The sequence below is a fragment of the Oncorhynchus clarkii genome, chromosome 2 (genome assembly GCF_045791955.1).
Source record: "Oncorhynchus clarkii lewisi isolate Uvic-CL-2024 chromosome 2, UVic_Ocla_1.0, whole genome shotgun sequence".
Taxonomy (NCBI): Eukaryota; Metazoa; Chordata; class Actinopteri; order Salmoniformes; family Salmonidae; genus Oncorhynchus; species Oncorhynchus clarkii.
In genome coordinates, this window is record NC_092148.1 from 17,879,812 (window position 1) to 17,897,377 (window position 17,566).

At 41.9% G+C, this 17,566-nt stretch overlaps 1 protein-coding gene across 2 annotated transcripts; it reads left to right on the forward strand.

The window, feature by feature from the left end:
* The first annotated feature begins 1,795 nt into the window (after positions 1–1,795).
* Positions 1,796–17,469, forward strand: LOC139423590 (frizzled-6-like). Of its 2 annotated transcripts, none has more exons than XM_071175186.1 (8): positions 1,796–2,087; positions 3,753–4,064; positions 8,487–8,683; positions 8,983–9,391; positions 11,258–11,860; positions 14,501–14,649; positions 14,866–15,303; positions 15,400–17,469. In XM_071175186.1, the coding sequence occupies exons 2-8, from the start codon at positions 3,882–3,884 to the stop codon at positions 15,554–15,556; spliced, it is 2,136 nt and encodes a 711-aa protein (XP_071031287.1). In that variant the 5' UTR covers positions 1,796–2,087; positions 3,753–3,881; the 3' UTR covers positions 15,557–17,469. The 2 variants fall into 2 exon arrangements, with proteins under 2 accessions (XP_071031287.1, XP_071031280.1); XM_071175179.1 differs by having other exon boundaries at positions 1,852–2,087; positions 3,662–4,064.
* Positions 17,470–17,566: the final 97 nt, after the last annotated feature.

The following is a 17,566-nucleotide window of genomic DNA, read 5'->3' on the forward strand; positions in this document are numbered from 1 at the left end:
AATAACTTTATAACATATCAAATATGAATCATCACCCTCCAGGTATGGTATCAAGACTAATTCAAGGTTGAATAGGCTAAGTAAGAATTTTGTCCACAAATGTACTGAAATGTCTATTATATGTAAATAGTTTATGATTAGTGAAAGCAATAATGTAGCTATTTTGTTAGATACTTCACCCTATTAGCAGAAAGTCATTTTAGCTGTCGGCTGTGGCATTGGCTGTTCGGTCTGAACTGATTCAAACTGATTCACAAATCATGGGAATGTATGGTGCTTTCCAGACTAACTCCCAGAGGCCGGTGTTGCTAGGCAACCCCCTGCACTTGGGGGGCAGGTGGACTGCTCCCTTCGTGGCTAAAGCCAATGTGAGAAACGTGCCATTAAACATTTGTGCTATGAAACAAAAATAAATACAGCACGCTGACCCACAAACATTATTTGCTAGATTCATGATAGTGTTGTTAGACAAAGCAAGGAAAGTAAACTTCAAAACTTGATGATGTTTTATTGGAATTTGCAGCTGTTGTTGGTAAGTAATGAATCTGCTAGCTTCTGCCTTGACTTACTATATCTTTAATTTTATGATATCGCTCATTAAGACATTTCAATTAGGTCTCAATGGTGAAGAAACTTGATAGGGTTGGTGGACATAGATGGAGAAAACAGGACATACTCCAAGACAAGATCCAGTGGGATAATCAGAAGAGTGACATACATGTGTGATTAAGTTAACGATGCAGTTCGGGATCTTATGCACAACACATTTGTAACATTGTACGAATTGGATTCATAACATTTTATACGAATTGCAAAAATGTAACATATCTTATGAAACGAATGAGAAAGTACACCATTGGATTCCATAGTAAAACAAAAACACGTAGACCATTTTTGGCTTGTGAGCACCGCATTCAAAACTACTGGCTGAAATGATCCAAAAGTTCTGGAGCATCACTTTAATGTTTGCCTGATGACAAACTGAATTATTCAGCTCCATTGTTCCTACAAACCAACGTCAGTGGGCGTGGCGTAGCGTTTCGACGGAGTAAGGACTTCCGGTAGCCAGGCATCTTTAATGTTGTCCACTTAGGGATGGATACATGATGGAGGCTACTTGGGTGAAAGAAACAGCTGCTGATGGGACAGCGTGAATATAAGTGTTTTTCAAGTAAAAGGTTTTCTAGTAAATATTTCTTTGCTGAAGGCAAGTCTAGTGCTATGCTGCAAGACCCAATCCCCCCATTTCAGGAAAAAGTGAATGGGCAGCACCTTTGACCAAAATTAGAAGGTATAGAATGCAGCCGAGATTGTACGCAATTATTGTGATAACATGTGACCCTCCAAACACGACTTCAGTTACTGTAGTGCACTGCCTCTCATTTGTTTTTTTTATAACCTGATAGGCCTACTACCTAGTCGCAAGGTGTCTCAACTCAAGACTTCTCATCTTTATGTGTCTAGATGTCTCCAGACATCAAGATGAATATGATGGCTGAGTCCTATGCATGACATTTAGATTTTTGTAACCGATTTTTGTCCCCAAAATTGGCTACAATATGATACACTGTAGGCCTATGCTTCGTAGAACCATTCCTGCCATCTGCTGGTGAACCCAATCAATCACATAATACAGCCATGATCAGCATTTCTTTGTGACATTTCATCTGTAGCCTTTTTACGTGAATTTTGTGTCTTTAATGTACAACTTGAATTCTCCCCTTACAGTGAAAAATATAATAATGTAAGAAAAGTCATCATTTAATTGTACAAAGTTGATACAGCGTTATGATGCATGTATTATCTGAGATCGAGGACTATCCATCTTGGAATAGTACCATTATAAAATACATAATGTTTTTGGCTACACTGTCTACGCTTGATAACAGCACCTGCATATAACAACGGCCAATATTTCCCCGGATAATTACTGTATATGGGTGTTGTATCGAATACGGAGACAGACAGGATGTGGAGCTGAAAGAAAGAAGGCGGAGAATAGTTGAAAGTCGTTGGAAACGTCGCAAAATCCGAAAGGATTGCAATGGAATGATGTCCTTTATTTAGGAAAAACGAACATCGAAAGGGTAAGTGTAATTGATGTAACTTTTCTGTCCTCGTCTAAACAAATGTTACATTTTAAACTTATCGAGGCCCTTTCCAAGGCATTGAGACAGGGATATTTACTAGTCGCACTTCCCGAAGGTATGGGGGACAAATGGAGTTTCCGAATTCCCATTTGGGGGAAACACATAGGAAGGAAATATACCTATTCTAAGTATTCCATGTAACTGCAGAGTAATTTTCTTAAACCTTTGATAATATATTTTATTCTGAAGTAGTTGTTTTTTACATTAAAAATGAAAAATCTGTGTTTAAAAAAAAAAAAAGTTGACCGGAGTGTACGTGATTTGTGACCAAGTCAAAACATTTTACTATTCAATAGCCCTTTCTCAGTACTATTTTTGTTAGTAGCCTAATTTGGGAATCGAATATGTTTTTTTGCTGAATGAACTATTCTAAGCTACTGAACATAATGGAAAAAGTCATGAAGGGGTTCGTATGGTTCGCTATATGCCAATCGATACAGTAGCAAAACATTCGATTGTTTGGTGAAGTCATAATAATAATCATTACATCAGTTTTGATTGATTTGTTTATTTCTAAAGCAATTCTCTCCACAGCTCAAACACATGTAAACTAAATAAAACAACAAATAAACAACCATACAAAGTGCAAATGGCTATTGCAGCAGATTAAAAAGTGAAATAAGTGATTTATGTTCTGAGGTACAGCAAATTATACACTTATTGAATGCAAACTGCATGCATTCCAGACAGTGCTTTCTGTGAATGATTACCTGTGTGAGATTAGATGGCACGGCATGCTCCAATCAGACATTGTTACATACCAAGCTTCAAGCATGTATCAACAAGCTGATGTTGTTATTAAATTAGTCTGCAATTCAGTGTGCAATTCCACCACATAATCTTTTCCCCACTGCAGAAGAGACTGGACAGATGTATTTCTCACTAGCAATAATCCACTCAGATCAATATGAATTATCTGTGTGTACCCTTTATTTAACTAGGCAAGTCAGTTAAGAACAAATTCTTATTTATAAGGACAAGTTTATCAGTAATTTTTAAAATATTGACGTTAAAGGCCAAATGCAGTGAGAGAACGTGATTTTCCTGTGTTTCATACATATTTCCACATAATGAGGTTGGAATAATACTGTGAGATTGTGAAAATGATGATAATGCCCTTTTATTGTAAGGGCTGTTTGAAAACACCGACTGAAATTTCAGCCTGTTTTCATGGGATGGAGTTTTGGCCTGCCTGGTGATATCACCAGTTAATAGACCAATAAGAAAGAGAGTTCCAAACCTCTCTGCCAATAACAGCTAGTTTTCAGTTTTCCCCTCCCCACTGAGACCACTCCCAGACAGTCCTAGCAAATATCTTCGCTAAGAAGCTAATCATTTTTGGGGGACCACTTTATTTGAAAACAATCACAGTAAGGTACTTAATTGTTAACCAGAAACATTTTGATATTGAGATAAAAACTGCTGCATTGGACCTTTAATGCTTTGGAACCAAACTCCATACTAGCCCTTCAAAACGCACCAGATAAATTATACTCTGTTCTTTTTTAAAGCTTGGGATTTCCGAACGTGCCACCGTGCTGATGCCGCGGTGGCTGATGGGGATGTTTTACCTGTCGTTACTCCTTTTGTCTCCATGGATAGGACCCCAGCAAGCCTAGAGGAATGTGGATGAAGAGTGATCCGGCCTCCAACATAAAGTTATCCCTCCACTGAACCAAATAGAGCTGTTTATACACAATTCATTTTGCCTAGCAACTGGCTGCCACCATAATGATACCTAGGCTGGTCTGGGTGTGCCTGGCACTGATAGGGGCGAGGAGCTGCCACGCCCACAGTCTGTTTACCTGTGAACCCATCAAGGTGCATCGCTGCCTGGGGATGCTCTACAACATGACCTTCTTCCCCAACATGATGGAGCACTATGACCAGGACATAGCAGCCAGCAGGATGGAGGTGAGTGTTTCTCACTGTGATAAAACCCTTAGATTTCCCATCAGACTTGGAGCATAGAGGGAAAAATGACTTTGCAGTTTGTTACAGATGTAGGATCTTCATTTGAGCCAATTTGCTACAGCAGGAAAATTATCCCCAAATAATCCTGCAGCAACAGGAAATGTGAATTATTTATTATGTCGATAATAATTAATGGAAATTTTTGTAGGGTTTGATAAATTTTTCGTAAGGGAAAATCAAGTCTAAAATGTCAAAATGGAAATTACAACCTACAAAAGCCTTTTTAAACCTCTAAATGTGTGCCATGAATCCAACAGGTGCAAAAGGATAATTGTGTATTAAAATAACTATTTTCAAACCATTCTCTATGAACTTGCTAAGATGTAGAGGAAATGCAGTCTTTTAATGGATAAATATTTTCTTAACTTCTTGAACTGCACTGTTGGTTAAGGGCTTGTAAGTAAGCGTTTCACGGTAAGGTCTACACTTGTTGTATTTGATGCATGTGACAAATAAAGTTTGATTTGATAGCTGAGTATTGAAGCTTGTGTGTATTAGCATTCTCAAAGGTCTTCCATCCTCTCTCACTGTAGCTGCAGGGTTCAGTTAAATGTAATGTAGATTACGAAAGTTCAATCAGAAGACTGAATGCTTGTTTAACTTCATCCAGTAAGCATAACATAATTCGCTTTTGTTTCCTATTCCACAGGCATATTGGGAGTGAGTACAAACGTATCATCGTCAGCATAGCATCTTGTTTCTTCTCTTTCCTATTAGCCATGTGTGGAATGTCATTTACCTAATAGCCTATAAACACGGCACAATAATGCACATTCCTCATGCTTGCTGTTTAACCTATGGACTCACTTTTGCAATTATCACCTTCCTCTCTCTCAACCAATGGGTGTAAATCTAGGGAGGTATTTATATGTCAACTTACCCTCGTTCTCTCACTTGCTGTTTTTCAGCAACAGTTTTCGACAGTCATCCACCTCCCCACCACCACCAGCTATAATATCCTTAAGGACCGTCATTGGAACTCCTTTCCCCCAGTGGGGGGGTTCCGATGTCAGCAGTCCCGGCTACCTGCCATCATTGCCAAAAGAGACCCTACTGTTATGTTTTTTTTACAAAGAGCAGCACATAGGTCAGAACGCAATCATGGTTACATTAAGACATCATGGAGTCGGCGTGGGATATGGGTTGGAAAAGATACCTCAATGCAGGGATGGGATATACCTCAACTTCAATAGAGGAGTCACTACCGTGTGAATGTTCTCTTTTGCTTTGAAATTGTACTCCAAATGTTACCTTTATCCACACTGATGCATCAAGAAGATTGAAATACTGCTAGTTTTCCCAAAAAACTTTCCTTTTCGACCTCATGCTAGCTTGCAGTAGTCACCGCAGCCATTTTGGAATGGCAGTGTCAGCCAAACAGCTCCTTTTGTTGTTCATTCTGTAATAGCTGCTGTGGCTACTGGTAGCTAGCATGAAGACAACAAATGGCAGTTTTCCAGGAAAAGTAGCAGTATTTCAATCTTTTTGATGGAACAGTGTGGATAAAGGTCAAATTTTGACTACAATTGTATATCCTATCCCTGCATTGAGGTACGTTTTCCGACCCGTATCTCACGCCGGCTCCACAGTGTTTTCATGTGACCATGATTGAGTTCCAACCTCATTGTAAACAAGCGTAACGGTATGGTCGGTATCCTTTGGCAAGCTGCCATCACATCATCTGGCTTTGATGATCTTCTCTCAGAGACAAGGCCATTCCTCAAACTATTTCATAAAATGTCATATTGCATTCCATCTTTATGGTTAATTCAGTTAAGCCTGTACTCTTATTTAAATCAGTGTGGGGCAGACAGTGATATGCTGGAGGACTCTTTGTGTGATGTCTATCTATCAGGCTGAGCTGAGGTGCTCCTCTTATTTCAGGACAACCTCAGGGAGCCACAGGGAACTCTGGGTACTTTGTCGTGTGGGGCGTCCTTTGATTTAGGAGAGGAAGGGGAGGGAGACACACCTACCTCACACAAAGACTAGCCAGCATTCCTTCTACACTGTACTCTCTCTATTTCTACCCCCCCCCCTCTCTTCCTTTCTTTGTCTTTCACTCCTTCACTTCACTTAAAAATGTCAGTGTTTGGTATCTAAAGTAATAGATGCATGCAGTACCTACTGCTGACAGACAATCTGACCAAATGGCCTGTTGGAAAGTGTGCCATAGTGGGATCTAGGTATTGTTATGAAGTTGACTCTTCTGTTGCTCTTCTGTTCAGTATTATTCGATAGGATTTTCCGGGTTGAGGACTAGCCCTTTCCTTTAGGGGCATTGTTCCTGTTACGATATCAATGTGCCAATATTCCACTAGTTTTGGCAGCTTAGTAGTAACACTTTCAGCACCTGTAAGGAAATAGACCTAAATAAAGTGAAAACTAGTATATGTTTTTAGTATACATTACATACTCAACCATTGCATTTTGAAGTTAGGATGCCATATTGCGTAGCCAGCCCTTTCCTGCAGTCAAATGACCAAATCGCCGTCTAGTAGCCTTATGGGTGAAATGTTGTTCATATTTTCATAATTTAATCATTAATAAACATATATTTTTTTAACTGAAGGAAATCCGGTGTTTCTATGTCAAAGTTTTTGTTATATTTCAGTTTTCTGTAATGTATATAAAGTGTCATATTGGGAATACATTTCAACTCTATATCTGACATGGTACAGGTGTTTTCGTTTTTTAAAGCCCATAACCATGTGTGTGAGGTGTATACTTTTGTTTCAAAGTAGATTTGTTTAAGGCCTTACCAAGAAACATTCTGTGTGACCCTGATTTAGCCTACTGCAGTAAAAGGTTCATTGAGTCATTGTTATCCATAGTTGAGGGACCTTGAGTGGAAATCCACAGTAGAGGGATCATTCTTTTTGAATGAGGACATACAGAGGCCCCAATTCCAATACATAATAAATGTCTAACTATTTACAGTGGCTCCACAGAAAAATACAAGAAACGGCAGATTGTGGACTAAGAAGAGCTCTTTGAGATGGAGTTTGGGACCTCCAAAGAAGTGAAACAAGGACTCATACAGTCGGAGAGCCAGTTCCCCAGCCCCCGTCTAGATCTGGGCTGCAGCCAGCCTGGAGCTGGGGAAACCGTCAGGGAGAGAACGTTGAATAGTGTGGTTGTTAGATTGGTCCTGTGCTGATGGGGAAATGTTGCTTATACAGTGTAAACATAGGCTGAATTCACTGCCTCCAACAGTCATAGTTCTTTCTGCATAACTGCATTTGTAAACTGAACAGGACTGTTTGATAATATGGTGTATCTGATCCAAACCAAGTGGCCCTTAGATTAAGATGGCCACATGATACAGTCTGTAGTCTTTGAATGATCCAGTTATACTTGTTTTGTTGAATGATTTGTGGCATTCGTTACAGATGGTATCTTAAGATTTTGTGATATGGTCGTTACTTCGACAAGATCTGTTTATTTGGATAAACTCTGTTTAGCGTGACTCAACAATGCCACATATTCATGCTTTGGTAGAAATCACTGTGAACTCGAACTGTTGTTAGAGCAGAGCAGCAGCTTTAGTGTGATGGAATGGATACTGAGCAGAAGCCCAACAGTTCTGTCCATTCCAGTCAACATCCCTCTCCTTGTTTCCAAATAGTCCCAGAGTCATTTCCTGATGCCCCCCCCTACTCAAATCTGTTGAAACGAAAGAAAATGAGTCAGCCTGTGAAAGGAATCCTTTGTGTGGCACCATCCGCATTACAGCCTCTTATGTACTGTAGCCTTTTAATCTTTTGCAACCAAGTCACGTGTACAGGAAAATAAAACTATTCTATTTCTGGATCTGCCCATGGCAAGGGAACTGCATGGACTGTATTGTGGCCGTGGGTGACAGTATTAACCTCACATTGACTGACTTTTAATTACAAACTGTTGTGATGTCTAGATGAATCTAGTTGAAATCAATATTGGTTGTTGGATTAAAAACATGTCTGACCATTTGTCCAGCTCCATTCTTATAGGTACAGCTACAGTGCTAGTATTTACTAGGGCAGCAAAATTCAGGTCACTTTCACAGGTTTTCCCAAAATCCTGGTTGGAAGATTCCTAGAATTAGGACATAAAGACAGAAATCCAGAAACTACAACCAGGACTTCTGGAAAACCTTTGAATTGAGGAAAATATACTGGAATTTTGTAACCCTAGCATTTACTGTATGTTCTTGAACCATAGACATAGATACATTCTGATTTTTATCTTTCGCTCTCGCTGTTGATCTCCCTTTCGCTCCCTCATTCTCCGTCTTTCTTTCTCTCTTCCTCTTTCTCCCTTTCTCCCTCTCTCTTTCTCTCTCGCTCCCCCTCTCCCCTTCCCTCCCTCCTGTCTCCTTAGCCCTTCATGCCGTTGGTCAATCTGCGCTGCTCTCCAGACGTACATCACTTCCTGTGTCAGGCCTTTATCCCAGCATGCACTGAGGACACCAAAGTGATCCAGCCATGTCGTGACCTGTGTGAGAAAGTGAGGTCCGACTGCAGGAAGGACATCGGCACCTTCGGCATCACCTGGCCTCCGGAGCTGCAGTGTGACAGGTAAATGTGACTGACCGAGTTGAACTCAATTCTCCAGGTCTCAGGCCAGGTTACTCATCAACGTGGGCAAGGTTCACTGAACCACAACATCAGTTACATACATAGGCGTGTTGTACTGTGCCAAGTTGTATAGATGAAAAGGCACATGCCTGACCTTTTTCAGGTGACCAAATAGAAAATGTTTATAAACAGCTTGAAAACAGCCAGTTGACCAGTTATTACATTTATCAGCACTACGTTTTGAAATGGTATTCATTTAGTTGTGGTTTTGAATCTTTACCCTACTTTTTCTCCTCTAGATTGGAGTATTGCCTCTACTCTCCTGATGGCTCAGCCCTGCCACCAACCAGACTGACCACACCCAAGACCTCTCTGTCTGCCAAGAGGGACATGGGCTTCTGGTGCCCCCTTCAGCTGAAGACTCGGCCCGGCCAGGGATCCACGTTCCTGGGTGCCAGGGACTGCGCTCCCCCTTGCTCCAACATGTACTTCAAGCCCCATGAGATCGAGTTCGCCAAGACCTTCATCGGGGTGTGCTCCATCGTCTGCCTCTGCGCCACACTCTTCACCTTCCTCACCTTCCTCATCGATGTCAAACGCTTCCGCTACCCCGAACGGCCAATCATCTTCTACGCCGTGTGCTACAGCTTCGTGTCGCTCATCTACTTCATTGGCTTCCTGCTGGGGAACAATGCATCCTGCAACAAGGTCTGTTTATGTCTGTGTCTGAAATGGCAACCACTACTTTTGACCAGTTCACCCAGAGCCCTATGGACCCTGGTCTAAACTATTGTAATACAGTGCATTCGGAAAGTATTCAGACCCCGTGACTTTTTACACATTTAGTCTTATTCTAAAATTGATTTAATTGTTTTTTCCCTCATCAATCTACACACAGTACCCCATAATGATGAAGAAAACACATTTTTTGTTTAAAAAAATTGCAAATGTATTAAAAAAATATAAATATCACATTTACATAAGTATTCAGACCCTTGACTCAGTACTTTGTTGAAGCACCTTTGGCAGCGATTACAGCCTTGAATCTTCTAGGGTATGACGCTACAAGCTTGGCACATCTATATTTGGGGAGTCTCTCCCATTGTTCTCTGCAGAATCTCTCAAGCTCTGTCAAGTTGGATGGGGAGTGTCGCTGCACAGCTATTTTCAGGTCTCTTCAGAGATGTTCGATCGGGCTAGGCCACTCACGGACTTTCAGAGACTTGTCCCGAAGCCACTCCTGCATTGTCTTGACTGTGTGCTTAGGGTCATTGTCCTCTTGGAAGGTGAACCTTTGCCCCGTTGGAAGGTGAACCTTTGCCCCAGTCTGAGGTCCTGAGCGCTCTGGAGCAGATTTTCATCAAGGATCTCTCTGTACTTTGTTCTGTTCATCCTTTCCTCGATCCTGACTAGTCTCACAGTCCCTACCACTGAAAAGCATCATGCTTCACCGTAGGGATGGTGCCAGGTTTCCTCCAGACATGATTCTTGACATTCAGGTCAAAGAGGCCAATCTTGGTTTCACCCGACCAGAGAATCTTGTTTGTCATGGTCGTGAGAGTCCTTTAGGTCCCTTCTGGCAAATTCCAAGCGGGCTGTCATGTGCCTTTTACTGAGGAGTGGCATCCGTCTGGCCACTCTACCATAAAGGCCTGATTGGTGGAGGGCTGCAGAGATGTTTGTCCTTCTGGAAGGTTCTCCCATCTCCACAGAGGCACTCTAAAGCTCTGTCAGAGTGACTATCGGGTTCTTGATCAACTGTCTGACCAAGGCCCTTCTCCCCTGATTGCTCAGTTTGGCCGGGCGGCCAGCACTAGGAAGAGTCTGGGTGGTTCCAAACTTCTTCCATTTAAGAATAATGGAGGCCACAGTGTTCTTGGGGACCTTCAATGCTGCGTAAATGTTTTGGTACCCTTCCCCAGATCTGTGCCTCGACACAATCCTCCTGTTTCGGAGCTCTATGGACAATACCTTTGACCTCATGGCCTGGTTTTTGCTCTGACATGAACTGTCAACTGTGAGACCTTATCTAGACAGTTCTGTGCCTTTTGAAAGGCTGTCCAATCAATTGAATCTACCACAGGTGGACTCCAATCAAGTTGTAGAAACATCTCAAGGATGATCAATGGAAACAGGATGCACATGACCTCAATTTCGAGTCTCATAGCAAAGGGTCGGAATATTTATGTAAATAACATATTTCTGTTTTTAATTTTTAATAAATGTGCAAAAATGTCAACCTGTTTTCTCTTTGTCATTATGGGGTATTGTGTGTAGATTGATGAGGAAAAACATTTTAGAATAAGGCTGTAATGTAAAAAAAAAGTGGAAAAGGTGAAAGGTGTCTGAATACTTTCCATAGGCTCAGTATATAAGGAATAGGGTGCCTTTTGGGACACAGCCCATGTCTGGTGATGTATGTCCTGTGATGATATCTGAAGTCATGTAGCTAGCTATATATTGTGATGTTTATATGTATGCCAGGTATACCTCTTCTTTTCCTAGAAAACTTTTATGTCCCATAGAGAATTTATCATTCATTCGTTAATCTATTTATTCATTCATTCATCCCAGGCGGTGCACCCGGCTGCCATGGACACGGTGGTGCTGGGCTCCCAGAGTAAAGGCTGTACGTTACTCTTCATGCTACTCTACTTCTTCTCCCTGGCCGGCATCGTCTGGTGGGTCATCCTCACCATCACCTGGTTCCTGGCCGCCGGGCCCAAGTGGAGCTGCGAGGCCATCGAGAAGAAGGCGGTGTGGTTCCACTCTGCCGCCTGGGGGGTCCCTGGAGCACTAACTGTCATGCTACTGGCTCTCAACAAGGTGGAGGGAGATAACATCAGCGGGGTGTGCTTTGTGGGGCTCTATGATCTGGATGCGCTGCGGTACTTTGTGCTGGCGCCACTGTGTATCGGGGTTGTGGTTGGGTTGTCTCTGCTCCTGGCTGGGATCGTGTCGCTCAACAACGTGCGTCAGGTGATCCAGCATGATGAGAGGAACCAGGAGAAGCTGAAGAAGTTTATGATCCGTATCGGAGTGTTCAGTGGTCTGTACCTGGTGCCCCTGGTCACTCTGCAGGGGTGTTATATCTATGAACAGAGCCAGCGCTCCACCTGGGAAAACACCTGGATCAATGACCGTTGCCAGGAGTACAGCATTCCCTGCTCACACAAGGTAACACACGCTCAGCACTAGAATATTTTCATAATAATTTGATATCTCTATGAAGATATGCCACTGCAAAATTAATCTAAAATGAATAGTTGTTAAAAATCATTGCTGTTCTTATGCCTTCTTTCAGCCACAGTAAAATGTATGAATATATTTGGCAGACGTTTAAATGGAAATGGTGTCATTAAGCAATAAGGCACGAGGGGGTGTGGTGCTCTACAACATCCGTAGAGGACGACCCTACCTCACACAGGAAGCGGCGCAGGTCCTAATCCAGGCACTTGTCCTCTCCCGTCTGGACTACTGCAACTCACTGTTGTGCCATCAACCCCCTGCAACTTATTGAGAACGCTGCAGCCCACCTGGTTTTACAACTTTCCCAAGTTCTCCCATGTCACTCCACTCCTCAGCACACTCCACTGGCTTCCAGTCAAAGCTCGCATCCACTACAAGACCATGGGGCTTGCCTTCGGAACACTGCCTCTCCCTACCTATGCTCAAGCCCTACACCCCAACCTGAGCACTCTGTTCTGCCAACTCTGGTCTCTTGGCCAGCTCCTGCTCAGCCCAGTCCAAGCTCTTCTTTGTTCTGGCACCCCAATGGTGGAACCAGCTTCCCCCTGACAGCAGAGTCCCTTCCCATCTTCCGAAAGCACCTGAAACCCTACCTCTTCATAGAGTATCTTAAATAATCCCCCTCCCAAAAAGGATATTAATAAAATAATCCTGAAAGAACACAATTGTTCTTGAACCCCCCACCTTCTTTCTAGCTTTGCTGATAGCTACTTTATTGAGAAAAAGGTGTACTTACTGTGATATGTGGTTGTTCCACCTAGCTATCTTAAGATAAATGGAAGTCTCTCTGGATAAGAGCATCTTCTAAATGACTCAAATGTAAATGTACACTACCGGTCCAAAGTTTTAGAACACCTACTCATTCAAGGGTTTTTCTTCATTTTTACTATTTTCGACATTTTCGACATCAAAAAGACATCAAAACTATGAAATAACACGTATGGAATCATGTAGTACCCAAAAAAGTGTTAAACAAATCAAAATATATTTTATATTTGAGATTCTTTGCTTTGATGACAGCTTTGCACACTCTTGGCATTCTCTCAACCAGTTTCACCTGGAATGCTTTTCCAACAGTCTTGAAGGAGTTCCCACAGTTAGCTGCTTTTCCTTAACTCTGCGGTCCGACTCATCCCAAACCATCTCAATTTGGGTGAATTTGGGGGATTGTGGAGGCCAGGTCATCTGATGCAGCACTCCATCACTCTCCTTCTTGGTAAAATAGCCCTTACACAGCCTGGAAGTGTTTTTGGGTCATGATAGTCCCACTAAGCCAAAACCAGATGGGATGGCATATTCGCTGCAGAATGCTGTGGTAGCCATGCTGGTTAAGTGTGCCTTGAATTCTAAATAAATCACAGACAGTGTCACCAGCAAAGTACCCCTACACCATAGCACCTTCTCCTCGCTTTACGGTGGGAAATACACATGCGGAGATCATCCGTTCACCCACACCACGTCTCACAAGGATATGGCGGTTGGAACCAAAAATCTCCAATTTGGACTCCAGACCAAAGGACAGATTTCCACCGGTCTAATGTCCATTGCTCGTGTTTCTTGGCCCAAACAAGTCTCTTCTTATTATTGGTGTCCTTTAGTAGTGGTTTCTTTGCAACAATTCAAACATGAAGGCCTGATTCACACAGTCTCCTCTGAACAGTTGATGTTGAGATGTGTCTGTTACTTGAACTCTGTGAAGCATTTATTTGGGCTGCAATTTCTGAAGCTGGAACTAATGTACTTATCCTCTGAAGCAGAGGTAACTCTGGGTCTTCCATTCCTGTGGCGGTCCTCATTAAAGCCAGTTTCATCATAGTGCTTGATGTTTTTTTGCGACTGCACTTGAAGAAACTTTCAAAGTTCTTGCAATTTTCCGTATTGACTGACCTTCATGTCTTAAAGTATTGATGGACTGTCGTTTCATTTTGCTTATTTGAGCTGTTCTTGCCATAATATGGACTTGGTATTTTACGAAATAGGGCTATCTTCTGTATACCACCCCTACCTTGTCACAACACAACTGATTGGCTCAAACGCATTAAGAAGGAAATAAATTCCACAAATGTACTTTTAACAAGGCACACCTGTTAATTGAAATGCATTCCAGGTGACTACCTCATGAAGCTGGTTGAGAAAATTCCAAGAGTGTGCAAAGCAGTTATCCAGGCAAAGGGTGGCTATTTGAAGAATCTCAAATATAAAATATATTTTGATTTGTTTAACACTTTTTTTGGTTACTACATTATTCCATATGTGTTATTTCATAGTTTTGATGACTTCACTATTATTCTACAATGTAGAAAATAGGAAAAATAAAGAAAAACCCTTGAATGAGTAGGTGTTCTAAATCTTTTGACTGGTAGTATATGTCTAATATTCCACTGCTAAGGGGTTGGCCATATACCACAAACCCCAGAGGTGCCTTATTGCTATTATAAACTGGTTACCAACGTAATTAGAACAGTAAAAAGTATTTTTATGTCATACCCGTGATGTACTACGGCTTTCAGCCAATCCGCATTCAGGGCTCAAGCCATCCGGTTTATAACACTGTAATGTCTGTTTCAGACTACAGAGTCTGGTCGTCCAGACCTGTCCCTATTCCTAATTAAATACCTGATGACCCTGGTGGTTGGGATCTCAGCTGTGTTCTGGGTCAGCAGCAAGAAGACCTGCTCAGAATGGGCCTTCTTCTTCAACAGGACCAGGAAGAAAGAGTAAGGACACTTCACTAATGCCTGTCTCTCAACTGCTGAAACAAATCATATTCTTCCATGGATTGTATCCCAAATGGCACCCTAAGGCAAAAGTAGTGCATTGTATAAGGAATAGGGTGCCATTTGGGAAGCAACTTGGTTTTTTACAGTATGCAACATTCCCAGATTGCAGATCGATATAATTCTACTGTGTTCTAATTCTATTTCTCTATCCAGCCCCATTAGTGAGAGTCGAAGAGTTCTCCAGGAGTCCTGTGAGTTCTTCCTCAAACACAACAGCCGTGTCCAGCACAAGAAGAACCACTACAACCCCGGCTCCCACAAACTCAGGGTCATCTCCAAGTCCATGGGCACCAGCACCGGTGCCTCAGCCACAGGCAACCACTGCACCTCAGCAGTGGGCAACCATGAGGCCATCCGGGGCCAGGCTTCTTTCTCTGAGGCCAGGGGCTCATCTGATGCCTCTGCCAGGGAGAAGCTGGAGAGGGGCAGCTCCACCCGTGGCTCCAGGCTGGGGGAGAGGGAGAGGGAGAAGCAGCCCAGTGGACAGGCCCTGTCTGGAGGGAAAGAGAGGGCAGAGAGACGTAGTAAGAAGGGCAGCTCCAGCAAGGTTAGCAGCCGCTCAGAGAGCTTCCACAGAGTCCCAGAGGGAAGGTAAAGACAGATACTTTCTGACCTACACATACGTACTTCAAAAGGTTTTGTCCGCTCCACTGTTTACAGGTTGTTTTTTACAAACTTGTCTTGTAGGATGACTCCCCGGAGTGAACTATCAGAGACGAGACAGATGCCCAGTGGACAGCACCTGGCTTTAAGCAACTCCCACAGTGGCAGTGTGAAAGGCTCCGTCCCTCACCTGGTTCGCCAGTTACCAGAGGAGAAAAAGGAGAAGGACAGCAGCTGCTGAGCCCAATCAACAGGGTCCTATGATACTTAACACCAACAGAGACAGGCAGCTCTGGTCCTCAGGGGCTGGACTGAGTGTCTGCTGGTTTTTGTTCTTCCTTTCAAATGAGCAACTGATTTAGCCTGTCATCCCATACCAGATGTGTACACTCTCAGAACAATCAGTGATATTAGTGGATCGATTAAGTACCAGAGGGAGAAGAGAAAACCAGCAGGAAGTCGAGAAAATTCAGAGGACAGGAGTTTTCTTTCACACCACAGAGACAGGAAGGAAGAGACTAGGTGGGCCACCAGGGTCCTTAGAGAGTTCCCTTCAGTGACCGGCCCAACAGGTGTAGCTACTGTACATCAGTCAGCTTGACTGGATCACTGGCCACATCAAGGTGAATGAGGTTAGAGAATCATGCAGCTCTTCAGACCAATGGTTGCATTTCCCTGCTGGAAAACAGTCACTTTACATATTGTTTATTTACTTATGAAAGCTGTACTTTTCTGAGGGTAGATTGATATGTAAAGTGTGTAGAATATACACTGGCAATATTTATGTCAACTATTTTATTTTCTATCACTGGACTAGTCTTTACACTGAGTTTAAGCGCTTGAAAATCTGAAAATCGTGAAGGTTTCACCAAACAATCAGAACTTCAACGATATCTAGCTGTGGTGGTTAAATCTATTTTATTTTTGTATTCAAATGGTCAATGTCATGTGAATGTAGACAATTCCATCATGAAACAATGAGTAGCAAGCATAGCAGTTCTGTAATTAAAGTAATTGCAGTAGACAGGAGGTTCTCACTACCAATACACTCAGTATGCTACTCTACTTTCATTCCATTTCCATTATAGTGTTTTTCAGTATTTTTATAAATAGTTACATAAGCATTTTTCAATTTTGCTGACTCTCCTCGTAAACTTCATTTCCTGTAAATCTGAGTGGAGCATGTGCTTTTTTATACTACAGTTCCTTGAAGAATGTGCCTTGTGAACTAAATCATGGTCTTCAGATAACCTACTTTTTGTCTGTCTACCTACAGATGCTTTACATGTGTGACACAGTCATTCCATGTGTGCATTCATCTCCAGTGAAATATGTGGACAAAGTAACCAGGCATATTTCTGGCTCTTGACCAACAAGTTGTTGTGGTTGGACATCTCACTACACTAGAGGAGTTACCACTTAAAGATGAACCCAGTGCAAAGACGGATTGATACTGTACAATTTGTACTGTGATAGAATGTATTTTTTTGAAGTTTATATTTCTGCTACGCAATTATCTTTAAACCAAATATAGTAGTATGTATACCTAACATAACTGATGATACAATATGAACACACCAGTAGAAAAATCAGAGACGAAATCCAATCCAATGCATGTACCTAGTTGAGTTGATATTTTTTGACAAATGTGTGGGTTTTGTTCAGTATTTCAATTGGCATGATACTTACCGGTAATCCATGAACTGTGTTTGACTACACATTTTTCTTGCAAGCATTTTCCCGAAAGGCCTGTTGGGAATAAGTCTTGTACACTGTATTAATAAAAACAATTTATCCATCCATACATACTCACAAGTATTTGAATCCCTCCATGCTGTATTGTTTTATTTTCTTTAATCTGACCCTGTCCTTGATCTTCGTCCAAATCTATTGTATATTATTATGTGGCTATCAGAAGACAAAGGTTCCAGCTAAAGGGAATGTGTTATCGTGCTTCCACTCCTTCACACATGAATAATATAACCACTACTCATCCTTGATTGCATATAGACTTGTTAGGCTGTAGAACATTTTTATTTTAAATTCCCTATACATTTTTGTGAACTTTTGTAGTGTTATGTTGTATGTACTATTTGATATATATTTTGTATCAATTTTATTTCCTTTTAATAAAAGATTATTGAATAGAATAAACTGAAATGTAATTTGTCTCATGAATGGATGTCTGGTTTTGTATCGCCCATACACACGTTGAACCATGTTGTCATGTCTGTGTTATTTGTCGCGTTCA

Bases quoted from the DNA above. Each gene is read 5' to 3' on its own strand.
- LOC139423590 (XM_071175186.1), top strand. From the start codon at position 3,882: ATGATACCTAGGCTGGTCTGGGTGTGCCTGGCACTGATAGGGGCGAGG. The intron at 4,065-8,486 runs GTGAGTGTTTCT...CTGTCTCCTTAG, and splicing joins TAGCAGCCAGCAGGATGGAG to CCCTTCATGCCGTTGGTCAA. The intron at 14,650-14,865 runs GTAAGGACACTT...TTCTCTATCCAG, and splicing joins AACAGGACCAGGAAGAAAGA to CCCCATTAGTGAGAGTCGAA.